General features: G+C 38.7%; 1 protein-coding gene and 1 pseudogene across 4 annotated transcripts in view; one reads left to right on the forward strand and one right to left on the reverse strand.

The window, feature by feature from the left end:
* Positions 1–6,114: 6,114 nt before the first annotated feature.
* Positions 6,115–27,585, forward strand: part of ANKRD42 (ankyrin repeat domain 42) — a 74,922-nt gene continuing 53,451 nt past the window's right edge. For 3 of the 4 annotated variants that reach the window (XM_044919265.1, XM_044919266.1, XM_044919267.1), the window contains exons 1-5: positions 6,115–7,090; positions 10,718–10,881; positions 18,669–18,776; positions 21,424–21,543; positions 22,857–22,992. In XM_044919265.1, coding sequence (XP_044775200.1) covers positions 7,033–7,090; positions 10,718–10,881; positions 18,669–18,776; positions 21,424–21,543; positions 22,857–22,992 — 586 coding nt within the window. In that variant the 5' untranslated portion in view covers positions 6,115–7,032. The remainder of the gene's footprint in view (positions 7,091–10,717; positions 10,882–18,668; positions 18,777–21,423; positions 21,544–22,856; positions 22,993–27,585) is intronic. The other variant, XM_021686494.1, reaches the window with a different exon arrangement.
* LOC110577235 lies at positions 14,202–14,904 on the reverse strand (annotated as a pseudogene).

Here is a 27,585-nt window from a genome sequence, read left to right on the forward strand (position 1 = left end):
GAAAAGTAATAGTCAACACTACTGGGAACTAGAATGAGTAATCTACAACGGCAAGTGTAGCAAGGAAAACCAAAGGAAGCCTTATGTAAGATGGAATACTGTTTTTTGAAGTAACAGTTGAAGTTTGTGAGAACAGATAAAAGCATTTTATTTCCTAAAACCTGCAAATTTCATTGTTTATACTCTACAATGTTCTGATTTTAACATAATTGGTTAAAACTTAGTTTTAACTTTACTGTTCTGGAAAATACTACAAAGTAATCTGTTATTTAGCTAAAAATAAAATAAGCTTTAGCAAAAAAAAAACCTCATATGATAAAAATTCAAAGATTTTCAAGCAACAACTAACCTAAAATAGACGATTCTAGTTTTGTTTTCCCAGCAGACTTTATTTACAACCTATTTAGCAATTATTAAATGCTACAAGAGGTTTATATGAAATATTCAGAAAAATACACAGCATCTAACTGCAGGGAAGTGGAAAGTTTTAGCAGACTAAAGAGGAGGTAATCTGGAGGTAAAAATGTGAAAGTCAGGCTATTATCAAAAAGGGCATGAACTTCTGCAGAAGTAGGGTTTTCTCCTAATCCTATATGGGGTCACTTTGCTGTGCAGGTGGGAAAAAGCAAGTTAATAGCAAAAAAGTTCACCTACAGGGTGAAAGTTTGGAGGTGGGCATCAAAGGGAGAGCAAGAATGCCTGGGAAGCAAGAGAACAGAGTATTTAGGCAGAAGGAAGTTGGTTACCAAAACGCATTTAATTGAATTTTTGGTCTGGGGTTGGCCCTGCTCCCTCCTCTGGAACTAAACGCAAAGAGCTGGTTTATGGGAGATTAGGCAGACCCCTCTTTGAAAAAACAGAGGTGGAACCATAAGTTTCCTAAGAGCTCCACTTCTCTGGAATGCTGAGATGCCCACTTCATTGTGTTCTCGAATGCTTCACTTGAGACATTTCCTTTAATCAGTCCCTCACTTACCTTGAAATCCTGTGCATTCTGGGTTTTTACATCTTGACTCCTGAGTGTTACTAATGACTCCTTGCCAAAACCAGTGTTTTTCTTAACTTCTTAATCTTCCCTGGCCCATGTACTCCTTAAAAGTACTTTCTCTTGCTTTATATAACGTTTTTCTGTGCTTCTGTATTTTTATTTAGGAAGAATTTTTGTAAAACTTAAAAAATCAATACAGAAAAAGTCTCCTTTCACATCTTTCTTGTTCTATAAAGTACTGAGTTAATTATCTATAGATTCTTTGAAAAAAATTTTACAAAGAAGGGGTGCCTGGGTGGCTCAGTCGTTAAGCGTCTGCCTTCGGTTCAGGTCATGATCCCAGGGTCCTGGGATCGAGCCCTGCATCGGGTTCCCTGCTCGGCAGGGAGCCTGCTTCTCCCTCTCCCACTCCCCCTGCTTGTGTTCCTTCTCTCGCTGTCTGTCAAATAAATAAAATCTTAAAAAAAAAAGTAAAAAAAAAATTTTTAAAGAAATTTTAAAATACTAAGATTACATACATTTTGCCCCTTTTTTCATTTACTGTCTTTTTCTATGTTAATGATGTAGATTTCATTTCTAAACTGTATTTCATAGAAATGTAGCATAATTTAGCCATTCCTTCACTGACGGATATCCAAGTGTCTCATTATTTACAACTATAACACGTTGCAATGACTATCCTACTACAACAGAACGGAACGTTATTTTGAAGATTTTACAACTGGATAGTTCCTGACTCAGGGTAATGCATGTTTAGAGTTTTGACAGATACTGCCAATTTGTCCTTCATGGGTCACACCAATTTAAAATCTCACCAGCAGAGGCTTCAGACCTCTTCCAACACTCATTATCCATCTTTTAGTTTTTATCATAGTGACGTGCTAAGAGCATTCTTTCTCAATGAGTTTTGAGTAAATTTTTTTTTTCAAATTGAAGTATAGTTGACATACAACATTCATTAGTCTCGGGTGTACTTGCTTTTGGTATTTTTAATCACGCTTTTTGCTCATTAGTTTTTCTAGAGTTACTCTCAGACTTGATAATAAATATTGTCTACCTCTGGTCTCAACTTCATGCTAATGTATCTTGTAGCCTTTTAAATGTTTATAAATTTTTTCTCTGTGATCTTTGGAGTTTGCATTGCTTAGGAAGGCCTGCCTTAGATATGTAAAACAAATTTCTGTATTTTCTTCTAGAACTTTAATATCTTTAATTCTGAAATTTTTGCATATGAAAAAGAGCTTTTATTTTTCTATTTGAAATGCCACCTCTATAATAAATGTATTCATGGGGTTATTTCTGAATTTTAGTTTGTTCCACTATTTGGTCCTATTCCAGTACCTCCCTGTTACAAATACCCTAGCTTTGTAGTTCTGATGGGTATTTGGGTGAGTTCTCATTCTTCTTTTTATATTTTTTTAAAGATTTATTTATTCATTTGAGAGAGAGCAAGCGAGAGCATGAGCAGGGGGAAGGGGCAGAGGGAGAAGCAGGCTCCCCACTCAGCAAGGAGCCCGATGCGGGACTCGATCCCAGGACCCTGGGATCATGACCTGAGCTGAAGGCAGACACCTAACCGACTGAGCCACCCAGGCGCCCCTCATTCTTCTTTTTAAAAAAATGTTTTGGTTAATCTTGCACCTACATTCTTTCAGATAAAAAATCATCTTGATTTCCACTAAAAATTGTTAGAATTTACTTGAAATGCAACAAATTTATAATCTGAGGAGAATCTTATCTTTACAACACTGAACCTACTTATCTAGGGACACAGCAGATTTTTCCATTTATTCTGATTTTCTATAACATCCATAAATGAAATTTTATGGTTTTTTAAGGTAGGTTTTGCTTATTTCTTGGTAGATTTCTAGAATGTTTCACCACTGTTGCTAACGTGCGTTCTTTACATTTAAGTTGATTGTATCTAGTTTATAAAAAATCTTCTGTATGTTGCTGAGAGCTTACCATCTTCCCGTCTTACAGATTTTCCAGGTAAACGATACCATTTATCTTAATTTCTTCCTTTTCAATTTCATACCTTACTTCTCTCTCGCTTATTACTATTATACTGGATCCAGAAGTCTCAGAAGAATGTTGAATTGTATGAATGACAGGAGATATAACCTGGCTCATGACATTAAGTGTGCTGTTTATTTCTGGTTGATACCCTTCATCCAGTTAAGCAAGCTTCCTTTTGTTACTTGCTTAATATAAATTGTATTTTTTTAAAAATCAGTAATAGATGCTAATTTTTCAAGTGTTTTCATTACCACTTACGGCCACATAGTTTTTCTCCTTTATCTACTAATGTAGAAAATTTTCGTTACTTGTCTAATGTTGACCATCCTTGTACTGGTAGGATTAACCCAACTTGGTTATGACATCATTCTCTAAATGCACTGTTGGCTTGTTTCCTTAAGTTTTTTGCATGAGTATTCTTAAGTGAGACTGAGCTAGGTTTTATTTTATTGTTTTTTTCGATTCCGCTATGGTTATGCTTTCATAGTTGGGACATACTCCAATCTTCTCTATGCTTTGTTCCTGGTGACTTCTGTCAGGGATATATATAGGACATTATTTTATGATTATCAGTTTATTCAGGTTTTCTAACTCTTGAGCTAATTTTTTGAAATCTGTATTTTCCTGGAAAATTGTTCAAGTCAATTTTCAAGATTATTAGTATAAGGCTCTTCTAGGTTCACTTCTAATTATGGAAGTCCCTCGTATCTGTAATGTTCCGTTTCCAAATATTGCTTTCTTTTCTTTTTAGATTTGCTAAGTGTCTATTTATTTATTTATTTATTTTTAAAGATTTTATTTATTTGACAGAGAAAGACAGCGAGAGCAGGAACACAGGCAGGGGGAGTGGGAGAGGGAGAAGCAGGCTTCCAGCGGAGCAGGGAGCCTGATGTGGGACTCGATCCCAGGACCCTGGGATCATGACCTGAGCTGAAGGCAGACGCTTAACGACTGAGCCACCCAGGTGCCCTCTTTATTGTTCTTTTCAAACAGAAGCTATTATTAATTTTATTTTCTATTTCATTAGTATCTGTTTTTATTAATTCCTTTAAGTTTATTTTGGGAGATTTTATTTTTTCTGCTTCTCTGCTATTTCGGTTTTCTTTTCTGATCCTTCCTGCCATTTGTGCATCCTTTAAGGATGTGCTGACCCTCAGTGAATTTATCCATACAACATCACAATAAACGAAGCCTTTACCATTATTATGTAAGTGGCTACAAACTCTGTATTAATTTGGAGTCAGTCAGAGTGGGTTCAATTCCCCACCTCCTACTTAAGTGATCTTGGCCACATGTGAGCAGTTTCTTCATCTGTAAAAACAGAAATAATAATACAGATTAAGTTTGAAACTATTTGCAAATCATTTAGCTTAGAAACTGGCCCCTATTAATAACTCAATAGACTTCTGGTAAGACAAAACACCTTAGTTGCCCTATTTCTAAAGATAAGGGGACTGGGATGACTAATCCCAAATTCCCTCCCAACTGTAAAAAAGATGATTTTCATTCTATCAGTTCATCCACCAGACAAGTAACTGATCATCAAGCCACCTGCTAACCCACACCAACAGCTACTAAGCCCTCCCCTGGAACTAAGTATTCTGAATGTCAGGAAAACCAAGATGAATGATATAGTCCCTACCTTCCAGAAACTCAGAGTCCTTGGGGAGTCGGGGTGAGGATCAACTGTTAAATAGGTAATTTTAATATATGCGATAGTGGTCTAATAAAGGCTGTGAAAATTCAGAGACTTTGAGAAGTATGTCCAGCAAAATCAAAGATCTAGGTTGGACACCTAATTCAGGTACTTAATACTAGCTGCGAATCTTCAGGCAATTAACTTTGGTGCTTTTTTCTCTATCTGTAAAAAGGAAGAGTAATACTGTTCTGGTAGGTTATGTTAAGGATTAAATAACAAAACTAATATAAAGTACTTAGTACAGTGTCAGACTCACAGGAATTCAGCAAATGGCAATTATTAATATTACCAATATTACAAGAGGCTATGGAAGTTAAAGTCAATTTACTGTATTTCAAGAGAGGTAAGATAGGGTGAAGGAAATTTCCCAAGTGTGTTTTAAGAACAAAACCTGTGGCAAAGAAATAGGATGGGAAAAACAAAAGGGTGAAAGGGGAATTAAGGTGGATGATACCCGTGGAGGGCAGAGAATTCTAATTTCTCTATTCTCCACTGCTAAACCCATGTATTTCCTTTTTCTTTTTTAAGTAGGCTTCACGCCCAACGTGGGGCTGGAACTCCCACCCTGAGATCGAGCAAGCTCTACCAACTGAGCCAGCCAGATGCCCCCTCCCATTCCCCTGTATTTTCAATAAAGAGTTAATGGAAGAATACACATTAAGCAATAAGGTTAGAGAAAAAGATGTGGGCCAAACTGTTGAAAGTGAACATTTTACATTAAAAGGAACCTTGGAATTGGGAGTCAGGAATCCTGGGGCAGTCTTTTGACTACTGACCTGTGTTTACACTGGCTCCACAACTTACCTGTTTGTCCTTAGCGAATTACTGATACGTTAAATCGCCTCACCTACAAATCAGGGACAACACCTACCTTACAAAATTATTCTGAGAATTAAGCACCAAGCAATTACCCAAGAGCCTGGCACTAACAAGCATTCAATAATGAAAGCGGTTGCAGCTGCTAACTTTTCCTCTGGGTCTTTCTCCATACCTGTGAAATGCTAGGTTACGCACATATTTTTTTCAATGTTCCAACTAGCACTGAAAAATTATACTAGGTCTTCCAAGGACGAAGAAAGGCCCCACCCGGCCCGCGCCACACAGGTCACCTACGCAACTGCAGTTCTGGAGTCTCCACCTGCGTCGCTGAGGCATGGAAAGCGCGATGGATGGTAGGCCATTAGAGAGACAGGGCCTAGATAGGCTGGATGTGAGACCGTGCCGAACTTCACGAACACGGGTTCTTACCATCCTCCGATTTCTCTAGAGGCGAAGCCTTGAAAAAGGTTGAGGGGAAGCCGGAAGTGACGCAAGGCCACGGGGAAGTGGAAATGACGGCAGCACGCCGGAAGTTTACCCGTTTCCAAGGCAACGGCTCCACCACCCCTCCAACAGGTTGGCTGGAGTCGAGACGCTGGAAAGCAACTCCGAGGAGAGGGTACCAGCCCACGGCGGCCGCCGCCAGAACGACTCGCGAGGAGTAGTAACCGAAGACGGCGGCCGCCTCAGTAGCCATCGCGTGTGGAGGATCAACGGCCGACACGGCCAACGCGGAGGCCAGTTAAGAGAAAGAGTTAGCGAAAACCAGGACTTTAGTCCCAGCGAAGACTGGGAAAGAATCCGTGAAGACGGCGGCCATCTCTGTCGGGGCTCTACAAGAAGACTAAGTGAAGAACTCGGTTTCTCCCGCAGTGACTCGAGAAGAGTCCATGAAGACCTGGGCAGTGTCTCTCGCGAGAGACTTACGGGAGATGGTGGCCGCCGTCACAGCAGCTCCTGGGAGAGAGTAAGGGGAGCCCAAGGCTTCAGCAGCAGCGACGTGAATTTAAGTGAGGTCGGCAGCCACCGAACTAGTGACTGTGAGGGACTGGTCGGAGAAGACCGCGGCCTCTGCTTTAGTGATTCTTTGGAGGGTGTCAGAGAAGTCCCGGGCCCCCAACCCGGCGACTCCGGGGAGAGAGGCAGTGACTACTGCAGACGCCGCCTCAGTGGCTCTTGGGAGGAAGGGAGTGTTGATGGCGGCCACAGCCTCAGTAATTCCTGGGAGGGAGTAAGTGAAGACCGCGGCTACGCGGCCAGCGACTCCTCCGAGGTGAGCGTGAGCGTAGACGCCAGCCGCTGCCTCCGTGGCGTCTGGGAGAGAGAAAGTATAGACGAGGGTTTCCGCTGCCGGAGCTCTTGGGAGAAAACCAGGGAGGACCGGGTCCTCGGTCTTAGCGACGACGAAGGCAGCCACTGCAGTGGCTCGTGGGTGACAGCAAGTGAAGATCGCCGCAGCAGCGGGGGCCTGGACTCGAGTCCTCCCCGGAGTCCGAGGGATCGCACCATGCCAGGGTTGTCCGATTCAGGCCCCTCCACCTCCTCTAGGGAGACTGCAACCCCGTGTGAGTCAGACTACTTCGCTTACCTTTGTCTCTGCCACTGTGCTTTTCTCATTTCACCCACACCAGCGTTGGCCCTTTCTGGCAGTTTCCTTTTTCAGCTGTGACTCCTAATTTCCCTTAACTGACCTATTTTAAGTGGGTCTCAAAGCTGATCATCTGTTTCTCATCCTCCTTCACTTCAGCTTTCCTCTCTTTCTTTCCACCTGCATTATTCCTGAAACTTCTTGCCCAGATTGACATAAACGCTTGTTAAATGTTACGGACTCTTGGCTTCTCTGCAGCATTTGACCCTGAGGAGATGACTTTAGACTTACCTAGTTTTCTTCCTTCCACTCTGTTGACTCTCCCTTTCCCTTAGATGACTTTTCTTCCATCCTCTCCTTAATTGCTGCCCACCCCCCCGCCCGAGATAATGCCATCACTAGTGCTTTTTTTCTGGTCGTGTACTATGACTTAAACCCTAGTGAATTCTGCGTTACTCAATCATCCAGTAAATATTAATTGAGTGCCTACTATTTGTTGTATCTTAAGGTTATATCACTGAAGAAGACAGGCACATTCCTTACCTTCTAGGAAGAAAGATAAATACTGAGCAAATAATAACTAGTGTGATGAATATTATAAAGAGTAGTGTGCTAATGGCTTCAGTATGGGGTGAGGATGGGTATCAGAACTAATACTGAGAGACACCTAACACTGAGACCTGCTGCGGACTCATATATACAGCTCCCTTCTGGAACTCTTCCTTTGGCACCTCAAAATCAACATGTGCAAAATAGGATTTTGAATCCATATGCCCTCTCTGTCCTTCGGTGTCTGCTACAGGTAACTAAGCCAGACACCTTGGAGTCATCCTATTTCTCCTCCTTATTTCATCCACTGTATGCATCGAAGTTCAATTCATTCAATTTTCATATTTGTTGAATCTGTCTCCTTTTCTGTTCCTACTGCCACTCTTTTAGTTGAGGGTTTCAACCTCTCTGGTGTAGACTACTGTAGCTTTCTTCTAACATGGTCTTCTTGAGTCTCCAGTCTTGCCTTTTTGCTCCCCTTCAGCAATAGGATGGTTTTGTGTGTGTGTGTGTGTGTGTGTGTGTGTGTGTGTGTGTGTGTGGTTTCTTGACCACATCCTACTGTTCATGCTGTCTAGGTTGCCTTTCCCTGTCCCCATTTTACCTGGCAAACTCCTGCTAATCCTTGAAGATTCATTTTAGATCTTACCTTCCCCAGAAATCCGTTCTGTTCCCCTTTCTTCCTACCCTGGCTGCGTTAGATGTCTTCTGTGCTTCCATAAGTTTTTATGACTATTTCTGTCATTGCTCCTACCATGTTATTTTATAATTTGTACTTGTATCTTTCTGTGAGTTCTTTGAGGACAGAGACCATGTTGTCTTCATCTTTTTATCTTTATGGTAGACACCGAATTAATGTTGAGTGGATGGATGGGTGGATGAATGAATGAATTGGGATGGGATGGGGTGAAAAAAAAAAGGCGTAAAATTAGATGGAGCCAAATTATGGGCTTGCATATATTGTCATTCTGAGAGTTTGGACTTTGTTCTCTAGACCAGCAGTGGATAACCAGAAGCAGTTAGTGGAGTAGAGGCATGAAGTGATCAGGATAGTGTCTCTGTATAAAGTGGATTAGAGTGGGTAGAACATCATTTGTAGATCTTGTAGTATTAGTTTAAAGGAGAAGAATGAAGGTCTGACCTAAGGGATTAACATCATTAAACATTTATTAAGTGGCTTGGTTATTTTTGGTCCCTTCCTTGTACCCTTCCCCATATGGATATATCTTAATTGTTCTTCAAGGTCTTGCTTAAATGTTTACTTCTCCAAAGTCTTAATTTTACCTGTACTTTCTTAGTGCATCAGTCAGTTTTTTTTTATTTTATCGAATTTATCCAAGTAGATTTTATTTTATTTATTTTTTTAATTTTTTATTGTTATGTTATATCCAAGTAGATTTTAAAGTGTTGGTGGAAAGAAAATGTATTAAATCCATGTCCATTTTCCATCATATTGAAGTGGGAGAGCTAGGTTCTTGTCTCATGGAATCGAAGAATGAATCTTATAGTCAAAGGAGAGTGAGTAAAGTGGTAGAGTTTTGTTAAGCAAGGATACAGAAAAAGCTCTCGAGAGTGAGAGGGTTGCCACTGAGGGTTTTTAGTGGCTATCTTTTATTGAGAACTGACTGGGAAACTTGTGGCCTTGGGATTCTTGTGCCATCTTGGTTTGAGCAAGGACTATTGATAACACCCTTAATGACTTAATTTTTTGAGGTTTGGTCATTTTCTGTGGTACACTGTAGCCGCCAAAGAAGAATACTCCCAAGCATCCGAAGCCAGGTGGTCTTTTTTTATATCCTGTTCACTCTGTCTTAGCGCTTCTGCCTGCCAGGAATAGTCTCAGAGCCTAGCCAGGAGCCCCCAGTCTTTCCCTGCCTATACCTTAACCCTTTCCTTATTCAATAATATCAAAGTGCTTGGCACATGGTAGATGCTCAGAAAGGATTTTTGAATAAAATGTGCAGCATTTTGTTAAGGGGTGGTGTAAGATATGATTCCAGCCCTCAAGAAATTAACATTTGAGTTGTGGAGAAAGGAGATATACATAGATAAGTAGTAGTACAGATTGCATAGATTATCTACCAGAAATGTTGGTGAGTTCTTTCGAAAACAGTTTGAGGTCAGGAATCATGTCTTTTTGTTTAGGAAATGCTTTGATTAAACTCTCTTCTTCTTTCTCCTCCAACAACTATTTGTTCATGCTTAGATACCTTTGTTCCTTCTGGCTTCAGGTACACATTAAAATATTTCACAGTTGCAATGTAGTCTCGATGTTTGGAACATTAAATTATAAAATATAAGACCACTGGGTGTATGAAGTAAACATGTGACCTGCCATTCCTTTCTTAGTGTAGTACATATGAGAAGGATAAGAAAAATAGATTGATAGAATATATCAGCCTATGTGAGATAAGGCTCTGGTAAAATCACTGGAGAGTAGGTCTCTTATGGAGAATGCACTGGGTATATTTCAAAATGGTTACTTTCCCCCTTTCCCTGACAAAGACATGAAGTGATTCTTTTTGACTTTTCACAGTGATAACCTGGTGGGATTTACCCTGGTGGGACAAAAATCTATGAAAATGTGGGGGCCTTCTAAGACTGTGGCCCCAAAGAGTTCTCACTCATAGGCTAATACTTGCCCAGCCTCTAGCAATTTGTCAAAATTACCATTTCAGTGCTTTGAAGTTTATGGCTCCAGTGGCTTTGGCTCCAGGTAAGCTGAGCTTGTTTGTGTTTTTCTGTATTTGTGTGTCTCTCCAGACTCAGGGAGGCAATTGGCCCTGAGACCTCAGTTCTCTGATGAGTCCAAGAAAAGTTGTTGATTTTCTGTTTGTTCAGCTTTTCCTCTACCTATGGGAGTGATAACTTCGGTGCTCTTTATGTGTTAGAGCTGAAATGGAAGTCTGATTGAGATGTTAATCACAAACATCTTTGTGTTAAATTGTTTGGAAAACCAAAGTGATTTTGTGCTTTCTGTTGAATCATTGCTTTAGTCTTTTTTTTTTTTTTTTTAAGTTTTGTAATATATGTTAAGCAATTTGATTTTCAATAGGTGCCCGGAAGAAGGTACATTTTGGTAACATACATGATGCAGTACGGGCTGGAGATGTAAAGCAGCTTTCAGATATAATAGAACGAGGAGTCTGCATTAATGAAGTTGACATTCTCCATAAGTTTACCCCTTTACATTGGGCAGCACATTCTGGAAGTTTGGAGGTAAGAAGCTCTATAAATTATTAAACTGAAGTAAGTTTACAACTGTTAGCAGTTTTGAAAATTTAGCAAACAGGACTGAGACTTTATGCTAGGCACTGGAAATACTTTTCATTTCATTGTAATATTTGTTGTTCTGGTTACTATGCCTTTGTAACAAATTATCCCAAAAGGTAGTGGCATAAAGTGACCATTTGTGCTCAGGAGTAAATTAGGAATTTGGATCTCAGAGACAGCTTGTCCCTGTTTCGTGATGTGTGGGGCTTCAGCTGGAAGATTTAAATGCTGGGTCTGGAATCTTCTGAAGGCTTGTTTATGCAGATGTCTAGTGGAAGATGCTGGCTCTACGTTGGCCACCTTAATTCCTCTCCATGTGGGTTTTTATGTGAGGTCTCTACACCTGGGCTCGTTTGTGATTCCTTACAATGTGGTGACTGAGTTCCAAAGGCAAGCAGGGAGGGTAATTTATAGAGGGTAACATGACTATCTAGCTCTGTCAATCCTAACCTTTTTCCTAGAGTTGCATGTGAAGTCCCTTAGCACCCCTCTCAGGTGCCATTCCTCTTCTTCCAACTCCAGAGATAAAACTACGACCCTGAATATGGTGTTTAATATTCCCATCTATACTTTATGTTGTTATCACATATGGTTATAGCATTGTTTTTAATGACATTTTATGTAAATGACATCATCCTGTGTATCATCTTGTAGCTTGCTTTTTGTGTTCAACAATGTGTTTTTGAGCCTTAACTATGTGGTTATATCTATGTACTCCATTTCTTTCAGACACGTTCCAATAACGTCTTCTTAGATTAATATCAGAATTTATCCACTTTTTGATTGATGGCTATTTAGTGGGTTTCAATTTTTAGCTAGTACAGGTAGTGCTTAGTGAATATTTTTTTTTTAAAGATTTTATTTATTTTTTGACAGAGAAAGACAGTGAGAGAGAGAGAACACAAACAGGGGGAGTGGGAGACAGAGAAGCATGCTCCCCGCTGAGCAGGGAGCCTGATGTGGGGCTCGATCCCAGGACCCTGGGATCACGACCTGAGCAGACGCTTAATGACTGAGCCACCCAGGCACCTCCTTAGTAAATATTTTTATGCAAAACTTATTCTTGGGTTGTGTGCAAAGCCACCTGAACTTTTTCCTCATGATTCGAGATTGTGTGGAGCTTATTTTCATGACTACATTTCTCCAGCCTATATAGGCTGCAGTGGGTCTGTTTACTACAAAGTCTCTTGTTGCCCCTGCCACACAGAGACTGCTTTCTATGAATATGGTTTCTCTGTGTGATTTCTTGTTTGTTTGGCCTTCTCTGCTTCTTGGAACCAAATCTGGTCCAGAGAATTATATTAAATAGCTTGAACTTTATCCTATAGGGGATAGAGTCACTACATGGACTTAAGAAAGGTTTCAAGTAACATCAGATATTAGTTTGAGAGCGATAATTTTCTACTGATAACTTCATACTCTCCACCAGTTTGTGTGCCCTGCTTGAACTGTTGTAAACAAGGATTTTTGCTTTGGCCTTTTAGTGACTTCCTTTCACCTAGGAGAAATGTGCCTTGCCAGTTCTTTCTGAGTTTATAACCCTGGGTGGGTATTTTTTCTGTTTCCTTCCGCATCCCTTTTGGATCTACACTTTGGCAGATTTCCCATATGTTCTCTGGTTTCAGATGTCTCCTAGTTTCATCAAAGATGGGGTTTTCTTCCTGTTTATCTTGCCTTTTTTTTTTTTTTTTTTTGATGATTTTGAAGAAAGGAAGAAGTGATCTTATTCTGCCATATTCAGATAGGATGGGGTCCTCTCTTTCCTGGTATCCTTTCAGCCTTTCTGATTACTCTCAGTCTTCTTTGGTTAACCTCCTCTGCCTTCTGTACAAATACAGATATTTTTTTTTCTTCTGCTAATGACCTTTTCTCTCCTACTTTTTATCCTCTCTCTAGGTAGTCTTTTAGAGTTCCTTGGCTTTATCACTACTGCATAATAATTCATTGATTTGCTTTCTCTCTTGAACTCTGGCTTATGTATCAGGTGCTTGATCAACAGCTCAGGCATATCTAATAGGATCTCAAGTTGGTTTAAAACTAAACCAAGTATCCTTTTCCCTCCCTTTCTTAGTTTTCCAGGCTAATGACTTTGCATCATTATTGCATTGTCTCCGTTTTTTCCAGAGGCAAAGCACAGTATCAACATGTGTCTGAAGGTGCACTTCATAATGCACATTGATGCAGTGAGAACTGATTACTAGATCCTTGATTTTGTTCCATCTTTGTCTCCTGAGTTTGTCCTCTCCATCCTCCTAGCCACTGCTTTAGAGCTAATTGATTTTCTTCTTTTCTGTCTCATCCACCTTTAGTTCATATTCAGTATAAAGTTATCCCTCTAAAACTAATATCTGATGTTACTTGAAACCTTTCTTAAGTCCATGTAGTGATTCTATACCCTATAAGTCATAATAAAGTTTAAGATATTTACTAGAAGGGACTTCTCTCTCCAACCTCATCTCCCATAATACTTGTTTTACTCTGTGGTACTGGTGACTACTGTCAGAGAGTGAGTATAAGCAGGGGGAGCAGCCGAGGGAGAGGGAGAAGCAGGCTTCCCTCGGAGCAGGGAGCCCAATGTGGGGCTCTATCCCAAGACCCTGGGATCATGACCTGAGCTGAAGGCAGACCCTTAAGTGACTGAGCCATCCAGGCATCCCTATATATTAATTTTTATTGGAGATTTTATTTTTATTTTTTTTAAAGACCAAATCACCTAGGCGCCCATATATATATTTATATATACATATATATATAAATTTTTTTAAATAGGTTTTTTTTAAGATAACCTTTTTTATTTATTTGTCAGAGAGAGAGAGCGCAAGCAGGGGGAGTGACAGGCAGAGGGAGAAGCAGGCTCCCTGGTGAGCAAGGAGCCCGATGTGGGACTCCATCCCAGGACCCTGGGATTATGACCTGAGCTGAAGGCAGACCCTTAAGTGACTGAGCCATCCAGGCATCCCTATATATTAATTTTTATTGGAGATTTTATTTTTATTTTTATTTTTATTTTTTTTCCTAGGCAAAGAACTTTATTAACCTTGTTTCAAACTTTATTCCCAGGCTTCTTCAGCTTAATTAGCTGCAAAGAATGAATTGTGTATAAGCAAAAACTGTAAAGAGCTGCAGTGTCCAAGGGGCTTCGGCTTAAAAATATTAGAGATGTAGATTTTATCAGATCCATGAACAAAATTTTAAAAAGCAGTCATAATATAAAATAGCAGCTCCCAGTAACTTCTTCAGGTTTTATCTTCAGAAGTTGACTCAATTCAGTTTGCTTCATTCTTGGAAGCTTCATCAAAATTCTCCACAAGATCTGGAACTTCATCATCATCCTCCTCTCTGGTAGCAAGTGGTGCTTTTCCATCCACAGATTGTTTGGGCAGAGCTTCAGCCAGTCTTCTTAAACTAGTCAGACTGTCTGCACCGAGTTGGTTTAAGATACTGGGTAGCATTTCTGTCAGCTGCTTTGTCTCAGCATGGCCTGAATGGTGAAAGTGTTCGCGGCCAGCGACGCCTGAACTTCGGGGTTGTTAAAGTGGATCACTGGTCCTTGGTTTGTGAACATATTCACTTCTTCAATACCAGAGATATTGTTTACCCCTAACTTCTTTAAGGAGAGCTACAGTTGGGGCGCCTGGGTGGCTCAGTCGTTAAGCGTCTGCCTTCGACTCAGGTCATGATCCCAGGGTCCTGGGATCGAGCCCCGCATCAGGCTCTCTGTTCAAAAGGGAGCCTGCTTCTCCCTCTCCCACTCTGCCAGCTTGTGTTCCCTCTCTCACTGTCTCTCTCTGTCAAATAAATAAATAAAATCTTAAAAAAAAAAAAAAAGGAGAGCTACAGTTTTTTATCATCTGCTGTAGCCGTTCTATGAACCACCTTCTTCTTTTGGCAAGCAGTTCCTTTCCCACCAATGCGCACTTGTGCTTGCAGTTTGGTGAGTTTCTCCTGGTTCATGATAGTTTCTTTCATCTTGTTGGAGCGGAAATGGGACCGTGCGGGGGAATAGGGTTGGCGCTCAGGGGGTCTCGGGTGGACCAGCTGAGATTAGGTCTATTTTTATTTTTTTTTTAAGATTTTATTTATTAGAGAGAGAGAGAGTGACAGAGCACAAGCGAGGAGAGGGGCAGAAGAAGAGGGAGAAGCAAACTCCCCACTGAGCAGGGAGCCCGATATCGGGCTGGATCCCAGGACCCTGAGATCATGACCTGGGCTGAAGGCAGATCCTTAACTGACTGAGCCACCCAGGAACCCCTGAAGATTTTTATTTTATTTTTTAAGTAATCTCTACACCCAACATTGGGTGTGTGACTCACAACCCTTAGTCACGTGCTCCACTAACTGAGCCAGCCAGGCGCCCATGTATATATATATTTTTTAATAAGTGTACTCTTTAATCCCCATCACCTATTTAAGCTACTCCCTGTCTACCTCTTCTCTGATAACCATCAGTTTGTTCTCTATAGTTAAGAGTCTGTTTCTTGGTTTGTCTCTCTCTTTTTTTCCTTTGCTCATTTGTTTTGTTTCTTAAATTCTACAAATAAAGGAGATCATATGGTATTTATCTTTCTCTGACTTATTTTTCTTTGTCTATATTTTCTATTTGATGAGTCATTGTCATCATACTTTCCTTTAATTCTTTAAATATAAATTCTTTTAAAAATAATTTCTTTTAGTTCTCTAAAGCTATTTATAATAGAATAGCAGCTTTGAAGTCATGCTAAGTCCAACATCTGGGCCCTCTCAGGGATAGTTTCTATTGATTATTTTTTTTTTCCCCCTGTGTATGGGTCACACACTCTTTGTATAATTATAATCTCATAATTTTTTAGTTTGCCTAGACATTTTGAAAACTGCACATTTTAGATTATATATTGTAGCAGCTTTGAATTCTGATGCTATTCACCCCATCCCTCCCAGATGTGCTTGTTGCTATGTATTTGCTTGATTGACTTGCTTAGACTAATTGTGTAGAGTCTGTTTCCCCACAGTATGTAGTCACTACTCAGTTTTTTTTGTTTGTTTGTTTTGATTTTTAAAAATTCTTGTTACTATTTTTAAGTCTGGTTTCTTGGGGGTCACTCTTGGGTCAGTGATTGATCAGAGGTTGTGTTTATATACCTTGAGCTAGTAAGGATTCCATCTTTTGCTGAGTCTGTGTGGCTTGGGGAATGTTTTTCAAGTCCAAGCAGTTTACAAGTCAACTTGACTTTCCTTTTTTTTTTTTCCCCAAATGTGTTTGCAAGGCCTTATGTTTAGCCAGGGATGTCTAGTCAATTTGGGCCCTCTTCAGTCTTTCCTGAATATAAGCAGCTTTGTACATGTACATGGCCTTGTAGATTACAAGGGATAAGTGGAATCTTAGCAAGGTCCACTTGCTGTCTCATTTCTTGGATTTTTCCATTAATTTTCTGGGAGGTCTTTAGTTTTGTTGTTTGCCTTCACCAGTGTTGTGACTTCAGGTGAGCTCTGATGTTGGCTTTCCTAGGTTTTTGGCCCCTGAGGTTGGAATTGTTTTTGACTTTGTGCCTAGGCATGGAATTTTCACTCCTTCCAGCAGGGCAATGGAGCTGTCCAGCTGGGTAGAACTTCTGCACAGTGTAGCTCGGGGTAGGGATAGTTGTAGTTTTAGACTTTCTGCTGCAGACTCCACCTGTTCTTACTGAGATTCAGAACATTTTCTTGAGTTAATGCTTCTTATTTTGTTATGTGCCTCTGACAAATTCCCTGTCTTTACATGGTTGTTTTTGACAACTTTGTCTAGTTTTTTTTTTTTTTTTGGAAGATTTTATTTATTTATTTGAGAGAGAGAGCGAGCGAGCGCACGCACACATGAGTGGGAAGGGGGCAGAGGGAGAGGGACAAGCCAAATCCCTGCTGAGGGTGGAGCCTGATGCGGGGCTGTATCCCAGGACCCTGAGATCATGCATGACCTGAGCTGAAGTCAGATGCTTAACTGACTGAGCCACTGAGGCGCCCCTACTTTGTCTAGTTTCATCATTGCTTGGGAATGATATGCCAAGTTCCTCACTTAGCCATTTCTGAAGTCTTACTGATTGATCAGTTGATTTTTTTTTTAAAGATTTTATTTATTTATTTGGGAGAGAGAGAGAGAGAGAGTGCACAAGTGGGGGTTAGGGGCAGAGGGGAAAAAGAGAGAAACAGACTCTCCACTGAGCAGGGACCCTGACTTGGGGCTCGATGCCAGGACCTTGAGATCATGACCTGAGCCGAAGGCAGACGCTTAACCACCTGAGCCACCCAGGTGCCCCTGATCAGTTGACTTCTGACAAAGATGCAAATGAAATCCAATAGAGAACAGATAGTGTTTTCATTAAATGGTACTGGCACAATGGGAGAGTCATAAGTGAGAAAATGATATATCTGGCACCTTATGTAAAAATGTACTCAAAACAGATCATAAACAAATGTAACGCTTAACCTTCTAAAACTTCTAGAAGAAAACATAAGAGAAAAATCTTTGCAAATCATATCTCTCGGAACTTCTAGCCAGAGCATATGAAACTCTAATAGTTCCATAGTAAGAAAACAAAAAACCCAATTAAAAAATGGGCAAATGACTTTGACACTTCAAGAGGACATATGGATAGCAATTGAGCACATGAAAAGATGTCCAACATCATTAGCCATTAAGGAAATGCAAATTAAAAACACAATCAGATGCCAATACACACCTATTAGAATGGCAAAATAAAAACAAAAAATGATACTACCAATATTGGCAAGAATATGGAGCAACTGCAACTCTTATACATTGCTATACTTACCTATGTTCCAGTAATCCTGCTTACATATTTACCCAGGAGAAATAGAAAATTTGTTACATGAATGTTTGCAGTGGTTTTATTTTCCTGTAACTGAACAGTGTTAGCATGTAGTAGTCTCTCCATAAATACTTGTTGATAAATGGAGGACTTACGGTGATTAGTAGTGATGTTGAGCTTTTATTTAATCTTTGTATTTTATTGGCCACTGATCTCTGTGACAGGCCAATGATACCTAAATATTAAGCCTTTCAACACATGATATGGCTATGACTGATGTGACAGTATATCCCAATGATACAACCAATTCTTTAAAAAGAAACTTCTTGAAGATAGAATCTCCAAACTTGAACATACAAAGACAGTACCACTGTATGTGGCACAGACCTCTAGTACTGTATTCTATTGAGATTTACATTAATTAAAAAAGATATTAAAGGAAGATGCATTTGACTCTCCCCCCATTTTTTTATAAGCCACTTTTTTTCTTTTTCAAAGAGTATCAGAATAACAATGTTTGCTCTGATACAGAAGCATTTGGGCCCATTTAAAGATCTGTGGCAGAGGCTGCAAATTGGCAGCCATTGAGTGAATTTGATTCACAGATGTGTTTTGTTTGGCTTATACAGTATGGGTGAAATATAAGATTTGGATCAGCATTTCACTTACAGTAACAAGTGGCTGGGATTAAGTAGCAATTACGCCTTATGGACAATGAATGTGATCTCCCAATTTGCCACAGCTCCCACTGTTCAGTTGACCCAGTCATGAGGCCAAGTGGGGGTTACCATATCATTGTTCTTGTGCTTTTGTTTTTCTTAAGCCCCTCATTTACTTACGATGCTTCCCAGGCTGTGGTATTTCATGATGATAGACTAAATTTCAAAGATCTAAAGATGTTAAAAAAAATCTGCCTTATCACTTGTTAACATGGTTATTTTCTTAATTTAGTGTCTTCATTGGCTCCTCTGGCATGGAGCTGATATCGCACAAGTAACTTTGAGAGGTTGGACAGCAGCTCACATAGCTGCAATCAGAGGTCAGGATGCTTGTATGCAGGTAATAATAACTTTGGCTACTTTTAAAAAATCAATAGATTTAATAACTTTAGCATAGTTTTGTTGGGCTGTTGCTTTTATTCTAATAATTTGACTCATAGATTTAGTTCTTTGTCCTAAACAAGTATTTATTGAATTCCATGACTCAGATATTTGGTACCAAATACAGCTTAAACAAATTGTGTAAGTCTGGGGATCCTTTTATCTCTGAAGTAATTGGCTATTGATGGGTTGTTTTAAAGGGATATCACAGACATGACCAGATTATCTCCTTAATAGCTTGTCATGCCTTCTTACTATGGAACTATTATTTCTCATTTAATGTATTTCCTGGCTAGAATTTCACATTAATATGTGCAGGATCTAGCTTATTAGATTAACTAGATATAATCAATATACTGAAATAGACTGGAATTTGGAGGAATACAAAATTGTATAAGCAAACAGTTCCTGCCTCTAAGAAGCCTGAGATTCTATTTGGAATAACAGGCTCTCTACTCAGTGAATTACAAAATGATTCAAAGTATAGTCTATGATTAAGGCCCTAATGATTAAAAGGAGATAGAGAAATCATTAATGGAGGCAATAAAACTTCACTAAGCCGAAAAGAACAGGTTGATTTCAGAAAGTTAAGTAGCAATGAAAAATGATTATCATTTTTTATGTGTGAATTACAGTTTCCCATGCATCACTTCATTTAATACAACAATCTTATGAGTTCCCCTTTTTATAGATAAAGAATCAGATTCAGAGAGTTAAGTACCTTGTCTAAGTAAGTGACAAAACCAGTTTTTGAACCTAGATTTTATTCTATTAATCTCTATGCTGTAATTCTATGTGAGGTACTTGAATTGGAAAAATTAGGTGTGTTCAGGGAATAAACTATTATATGAGTTTGACTGAGTTGTAGATGTTTTGTTGTATACTGTTATGAATTAAGTTTGGATAGCCAGGTATGTAAAATGTCTTAGAAGTAGAATAAAGATTCATTTGTATAAGAGAGTTTTTATATGTGTACTAATATATACTCTTACAAATACATGTAACACACATACATACTTATGCATGCATACACATGCACATGAACGTTAACAGAGGAATAAAGTAATGAAAGCAGTATTTCAGGAAATTATTCTAACAAGATATATCTGGGATTACGTGAGACAGTTTGAAGGCAAAAAGAGCAGTTAGAGACTTTTGGTGTCATCACTAACCCCAGAGGGAGAAATTAGGTGGTGGCAGTGGGAAAGAAATAAAATGATTGAAGACCTCTTGCAAAGCAGGAGTTGACAAAGTAGAGTGAAAATTTTAAAGTTTTGAGGCAGAATGGCAGATAATGATGACACTACAGATAAGGAAATCTGAAAGGCAAGGGAGATAGGGGAGCAAAAATGTTGAATTCAATTTGGCACATGTTGTTTAGGGGGCTTATAGGTCATTTTGGTGCAGAAGGTCCAGGCAGTTGAAAAGGGTGCTGAGACAAAGATTTCAGGAGTAATAAAGTATAGAGAAGAGAATAGAGTATTGAAGGCTGAATGTTGAAGAATGTTACTAGTAGTGATAGTAGGAAGCAGAGAAATGAGTAAAGAATTCAGAGGACGAAGTCAGAGATAGGAGAGCCAGGATGCATTGGGCTGTACAAATGAAGGAAGAAGTGTTAGGCCGAGTGTCAGAGTTACGGGATGAAACTAAGGGAATGCCATTGGACTTGAGAGCTCACTATAGGGTGAGGTTTGCTGTATTTCCATGCAGTGGTAGGGATGGCACCTTGTTTGCAGGTCAATTTGAAGTTGAAACATTGAGGTATTAATTTGAGAAGTAGGCAGTGAAAGAGAAAATAAAATAGTAACTTTAGGGGACATTCAGGTCAAATGAAGCTTTACGTGATGCTTTCCTTCCTCTAAGCATTAGATCAAACCATTCCCGTGGCTCTGATTGTCCTTTTCTCCCTCAAAGGGATCTTTTCATTCTCAGAGATGTTGTGGTATTTTTTGGTACTATACTGTGTAGTTGTTGAATTATCAAGGACTGTTTTATATAATTGATTATCATTGTCTCTACATATGTCCTAATTCTCTAAGTTGACATGTCTTCATATTCCTTGTAGTGATTCTTAAAGTACAGTAAATACTCAGGGTATGGTTTGTGATGATTATTGACTAGTTTGCTAATTAGGAAGACTATTCTTAAAGCTCTTGATATGAGTTATGATGGAGTCTTTTGCTAAGATACCGGTAAATACAGGCTGGTTAAAAAAAGAAGGTCTGAGGGAGTAAAACTAAAAAATATTAACTAATAATTCTTTTAAACAGATTACTCTGCTTTTGAAATAGTTTACTTTTCAGTTTATTAGCTTAGCATTAAAGTATTTAACTTAGTGATTATTAATCTCTGTTTCTGAAAAGTGTGCCTTATAAATTGTATGTACATGAGTGAAATCAGGTATTACAAATATCTCCTAGGCAAGGTTAAAAAGGATCTCAAGCATTTTCTTAGGATTAGCTAAGAATTTCTCATACTTTGTTTGTGGCACATGTATAAGAACTTATATAATGTAGCTATAGGTTGATAAATTGCTTGCCTATTACACATCTGCATTTATGATTTAACATATTTATGTACACTCACTGTTATTTCTCTATTTTTAGGCTCTCATAATCAACGGGGCAAATCTGGCAGCTCAAGATGATCGTGGATGCACTCCTTTACACCTTGCTGCAACACATGGACATTCTTTCACTTTACAAATAATGCTCCGAAGTGGAGTGGTGAGAGATTCCTGTTAATATGTGAGAATGTGTAATCATATAGATGGAATAGCATTTGGTAGCCTAGTTACCTCTCTCTGACTTTTTAAATCCCTTTTATGACTTGGGGGAAGTAATTTGATCTCTCTCTTTAGCTTTTCTGTCTTTAAACATAGGAGCAATAATTTAGATAAAGCTTAAAAAAAACCCCAGTTTAACAGTACAAAGTATTTCAGAGGCTGTGGGTTCTTCATGTCAGTTCAGAGTTTAACTGGGAAGATTCTGAAGCTTCCAAACACATCTCAACCAGTGATTGTAAATCTTCCTGAATTTCTGTGTGTTTACCTATTTGTTTTGTAACTTATTTCATACACTAATTTAGAAAGTGATTTTTATCTCCAGAAATTTCATTCATTGTGATATTTATTTTCAATATTACGCAGTGGTTGTAAAAAAATAACTTATAAGAAAAGAACTACCTTTATTGAAGACATTATGGTAAGAGTTGGTGTTTCTGTAGTTAGAGAAATAATGAAGGGCCTATTAGGTATTTTTTTTATTAACTCTTTATGCTTTCAGGGATATGATTGGATCATTTGAATCCATCCCTTTCATTTTATTGGTCAGAAGCCTGTGACCAGTAAAATGACTAGTTAAGTTCCCTTTTTTTGTGTGTGTATGAAAATTTATTTATTTATTTTAAAAGATTTATTTATTTTTGTTAGAGAGAGAGAGCATGAGTGGGAGGGGCAGAGGGAGAGGCAGTGGGAATCCTAAGCAGACTCTGCTGGTCACGCATCCGCGCCTGCGCATTGATCCCACAACCATGAGCTCACGACCTCAGCCGAAACCAAGAGTCAAATGCTCAATGGACTGTGCCACCCAGGCACCCCATGACTTATTTATTAATTTGAGAGAGGGTGGGGTGGGGCGTGGTGGAGAGGGAGAGAGAACCCCAAGCAGACTCTGTGTTGAGTGTGGAGCCCAACTTGGCCAGATCCCGTGACCTGAGACCACGACCTGAGCTGAAACCAAGAGTCAGGCACTCAACCGATGCACCCACCCAGGCACCCCTAGTTAAGTTCCTTTTTAAAAACTATTTTTATGGATCAAGTTACATTCTTTTTAAAAAGACTATTTTATAAAATTTTATTAGTGCCTTATTAGCTCATATGTTTAAATCAGTGGTAGTAGTAAATTTTTCTACTACATTTATTGTTTGCCTTGTATTTTTAAGAACAGCCTCCAATTTTTATTTGCAGAATTAAGCTGCTAGACTTACTGTTTCTCCTACAAATGGAAAGAAACTGAGTTCTTGTGAATGTTACCTCTAGGATCCCGGTGTGACTGATAAGAGAGAATGGAAGCCTGTGCACTATGCAGCTTTTCATGGGCGACTTGGCTGTTTGCAGCTTCTCGTTAAATGGGGTTGTGGAATAGAAGATGTGGACTACAATGGAAACCTTCCAGGTATTCACAAAAGCAAATGTTTTGGTTTTTCGTTAATGTAAACTTTTAAATGATTGATTGTGTTTATGAAATTTAAACTGTCATCATTCTAACAGTCCTTCAGAAAACTAATTTTTTACTCCTGCACCTATGTTATGTACCTGTCATATGACTTTCTTTCTGGAGCCATGTCAGCAAAAGAGAAATTGGCAAAATTGAACTTGGATTTACTCTTCCCACCAGCTATTTCCTTCATCTGCTGTCTAGTTTATTATTTTTTAACTTCATACAGCTCCACCCCCCAGATTGCTATTTATAAAAAATAGTATAAATAGTGGACACTAGCGTATTTGAGTTAATTTGCTAACTGCAGTTGGCTAGTCTGCCATCAGCTGGCCAGTTGAGACCTATACTCTAAACACCGTGTCTTCTTCCAAGAGGTGCTGTCGAAATGCAGAGGAGGGATAGATCATAGAGTGGAGTGAGGATTACTAAAAATAATCCTTGAATTGTGTCTTAAAAGAATCTTAAGTAGCAAACAAATGAAGTGAAGTCCAGACAGAATGATATGAACAGGTTTAATCAAATCACTCTGTTGCTTAAAAACTTCCGAGATTGCTGAGGAGCTCTGATTTCTTAGCTTGGCATGCTGTACCTTCCTAATTTGGCTCTAACCTACCTCCTTGGCCTCATCTTCCATCCCTTTACACTGCTGTCTGGGAATGTTTTACTTCTTTCTGAAGTACATCCTTTAGTGTTCATATAGTAAAGGTGTGTTGGTGTGAATTCTTAATTTTTGTATATCTAGAAATTACTGTTTTGCTCTTATTATTTTTTAAAATAAATTTTTAAATTGAAGTATAACTATTGAAGAAAAGTGCCCATTTCCAATGCACAGCTCATTGAATTTTCACAAATGAGTACTTTTCTGTAATCATTAGCCGGATCAAGAAATGGAATAGTCTCTTCATGTCCTCTTTCTGGTTACCAAGAGTTTCCAAAGTTACTCAACTTGACTCCTAACATAAAAATTAGTATTTTTTTTCTTTCTGAATTCTATGGGATAAAATAATACACTCGTATTCTTTTGTGTCTGACCTGATTTTCCACAATGGTTGTTATGAATTTATACACCCACGAGCAGTATTTAAGACTTTCAGTTGCTCCATTTTCTCATTAATACTTGGTATTATTAGTTTTTGTTTTTTGTTTTTTGTTTTTTTTAGTTTTAGTCGTTCTTTTCGGTGTAATACTTCATTGTGGGTTTAATTTACATTTTCTTTGATTAAAGATGTAGAACATCATTTTTTTTCTGGAAGTTTGGACCTCTCTCTCTCTCTCTCTGTTTTTTAAAGATTTTATTTATTTGACAGAGAGAGAGACAGCGAGAGGGGGAACACAAGCAGGGGGAGTGGGAAAGGGAGAAGCAGGCTTCCTGCCGAGCAGGGAGCCTGATGCAGGGCTCGATCCCAGGACCCTGGGATCATGACCTCAGCCAAAGGCAGTTGTTTAACCAACTGAGCCACTCAGGTGCCCCTCTTTTTTGTTTTTAATTGAAGTATGGTTGACATACATGCTATATTAGTTTCAGGTGTACAACATATTGATTTGACAATTCTATATATTACTCAGTGTTTACCTTGATAAGTGTATTATCATCCCTCACCATACATATTCCCTATGTTGTACTTTTAATTTCCATGACTTATTTATTTTATAACTGGAAGTTTGTATCTCTTAATCTTCTTTACCTATTTCTCCCAGCCCTTCAACCCTTCTCCCTTCTGGCAACCACCAGATTATTCTCTGTATTTATGAATCTGTCTCTTTTTGTTGTTGTTGTTCTTTAGATTTCACACATAAGTGACATCATATGGTATTTGTCTTGTGTCTGACTGATATCACTTAGCAAAATACTCTCTATTCCATCCATGTTGTTGAAAATGGCAAGATCTCATTCTTTTTTATGGCTGAATAATATTCCACTCTATATATATCTCTATAAGTATCTTCTTTATCCATTCATCTATCTGTGGACACTAGGATTGTTTCCTTATCTTGGCTACTGTAAATAAGGCTGCAGTAAACATAGAGGTGCATATATTTTTTTGAATTAGTGTTTTCATTTTCTCTGGGTAAATACCCAGTAGTGGAATTACTGGATCATATGATATTTCTATTTTTCATTTTTTGAGGTTCCTCAAAAAAAAAAAAGAAAGAGAAAAAAACCCCTCTTTTCCACAGTAGTTGCACCAATTTACATTTGCACTAACAGTACGAGAGGTCCCTTTTCTTCACATCCTCTCCAAAACTTATTTCTTTTTCTTTTCGATGCCAGCCATTTTGACTTCTATGAGGTGATATCTCATTGTGGTTTTGATTTGCATTTCTCTGATGATGAGTGATGTTTAGCATCTTTTCATGTGTCTGTTGACCATCTGTACATCTGCTTTGGAAAATGTCTATTCAGATCCTATTCAGATTCAAATAAAATTATTTGTGTTTTTGGTGTTGAGTTATATAAGGTCTTTATATATTTTGGTTATTAACCCCTTATTGGATATCATTTGCAGATAACCTCGTCCATTCAGTAGGTTGCTTTTTTGTTTTGTTGATGTTTCCTTTGCTGTGCAAAAGCTTTTTATTTTGGTATAGTTCCAGTAGTTTATTTTTGCTTTTGGGTTTTTGTTTTGTTTTGTTTTGCCTGAGGAGATAATATCCGTAAAGATGTTGTTAAGGCCCATGTTGAAGAGATTACTGCCTGTGTTTTCTTTTAGTTAGGAGTTTTATGATTTCAGGTCTCACATTCAGTTCTTTAATCCATTTTGAGTTTATTTTTGTGTATGGTGTAAGAAAGTGTTCTAGTTAAATCCTTTTGCATGTACCTGTCCAGTTTTTCAGTGCCATTTATTGAAGAGATGGTCTTTTCCCCATTGTATATTCTTGGCCTCCTTTGTCATAGATTAGTTGACTGTGTAATTGTGGATTTATTTCTGGGCTCTGTATTATGTTCCATTGATCTATGTGTCTGGTACCATGTTGTTTTTATTGCTGTAGCTTTGTAGTTATTCTTGAAACCTGGGATTATGATACCTCTAGCTTTGTTCTTGTTTCTCAAGATTACTTCAGCTATTTGGTTTTTTTTGTGGTTCCATTCAAATTTTAGGATTATTTGTTCTAGTTTTGTGAAGAATACTGTTGGTATTTTGATAGGGATTGCATTGAGTCTGTAGATTGCTTTGGAGAGTATAAACATTTTATCAATATTGATTTTTCCAATCCATGAGCCTGGTGTATTTTTCCATTTGTTTGTGTCATCTTCAGTTTCTTTCACTGTCATCTTATGATTTTCAGAGTACAGGTTTTTTGTTTTTTTTAAGATTTTATTTATTTATTTGAGAGAGAGAGCACATGAGAGGGGGGAGGGTCGGGAGGGTCAGAGGGAGAAGCAGACTCCCTGCCGAGCAGGGAGCCCGATGTGGGACTCAATCCTGGGACTCCAGGATCATGACCTGAGCCGAAGGCAGTCGCTTAACCAACTGAGCCACCCAGGCGCCCCAGAATACAGGTTTTTTACCTCCTTGGTTAAATTTACTTCTAGGTATTTTATTCTTTTTGGTGCAATTATAGGTGAAATTGTTTTCTTAATTTCTCTTTCTGCTACTTCAGTATTGGTGTATAGAAATGCAATTGATTACTGTATATTAATTTTGTATCCTGCAACTTTACTAACTTCATTTGTTACTGCTGATAGTTTTTTGGTGGAGTCTTTAGGGTTTTTTATATATAGTATCATGTCATCTGCAAATAGTGACAATTTTACTTCTTCCTTACTGATTTAGATGCCTTTTATTTTTCTTACCTGATTGCTGTGGCTAGGACTTTGGGTACTATGTTGAATTAAAGTGGTGAGAGTGGACATCTTTGTTTTGTTTCTGATCTAGAGGAAAGGCTCTTAGGGGGTGCGTGGGTCACTCAGTTGGTTGAGCATCTGCCTTCGGCTTAGGTCATGATCCCGGGATCCTGGGGTTGGGCCCTGCATCGGGCTCCCTGCTGAGCAGGGGGCCTGCTTCTCCTTCTCCCTCTTCCTGCCACTCCTCTGCTTGCATGTGCGTGCTCTCTCCCTCTCTCTGTCAAATAAATAAATAAAATCTTAAAAAAAAAATAGAAAGGTTCTTAGTTTTTCAGCATTGAGTATGATGTTGGCTGTGGGTTTGTCATATATGGCTATTATGTTGAGAAATGTTTCCTCTCCAACCACTTTGTTGAGAGTTTGTATCATGAACAGATGTTGTCTTTTGTCAGATGCTTTTTCTGTATCTAGTGAGATGACCTTAATGTTTTTATCCTCCCTCCTGTTAATGTGATGTTTCACATTGATGAATTTGTGAATATTGAACCATCATCCTTCCTTCCTGGAATAAATCCCATTTTATTGTGGTGAGTGAGCTTTTCTTTTTTTTTTTTTTTAACTTAATTTAATTTTATTATGTTAAAATAAATTTATTATGTTAATCTATTATACAGTACATCATTAGTTGTTGATGTAGTGATCCACGATCCATTGTTTTTATATAGCACCCAGTGCTCCATGCAGTTCATGCCCTCCTTAAT

The sequence above is a fragment of the Neomonachus schauinslandi genome, chromosome 11 (assembly GCF_002201575.2).
Source record: "Neomonachus schauinslandi chromosome 11, ASM220157v2, whole genome shotgun sequence".
Taxonomy (NCBI): Eukaryota; Metazoa; Chordata; class Mammalia; order Carnivora; family Phocidae; genus Neomonachus; species Neomonachus schauinslandi.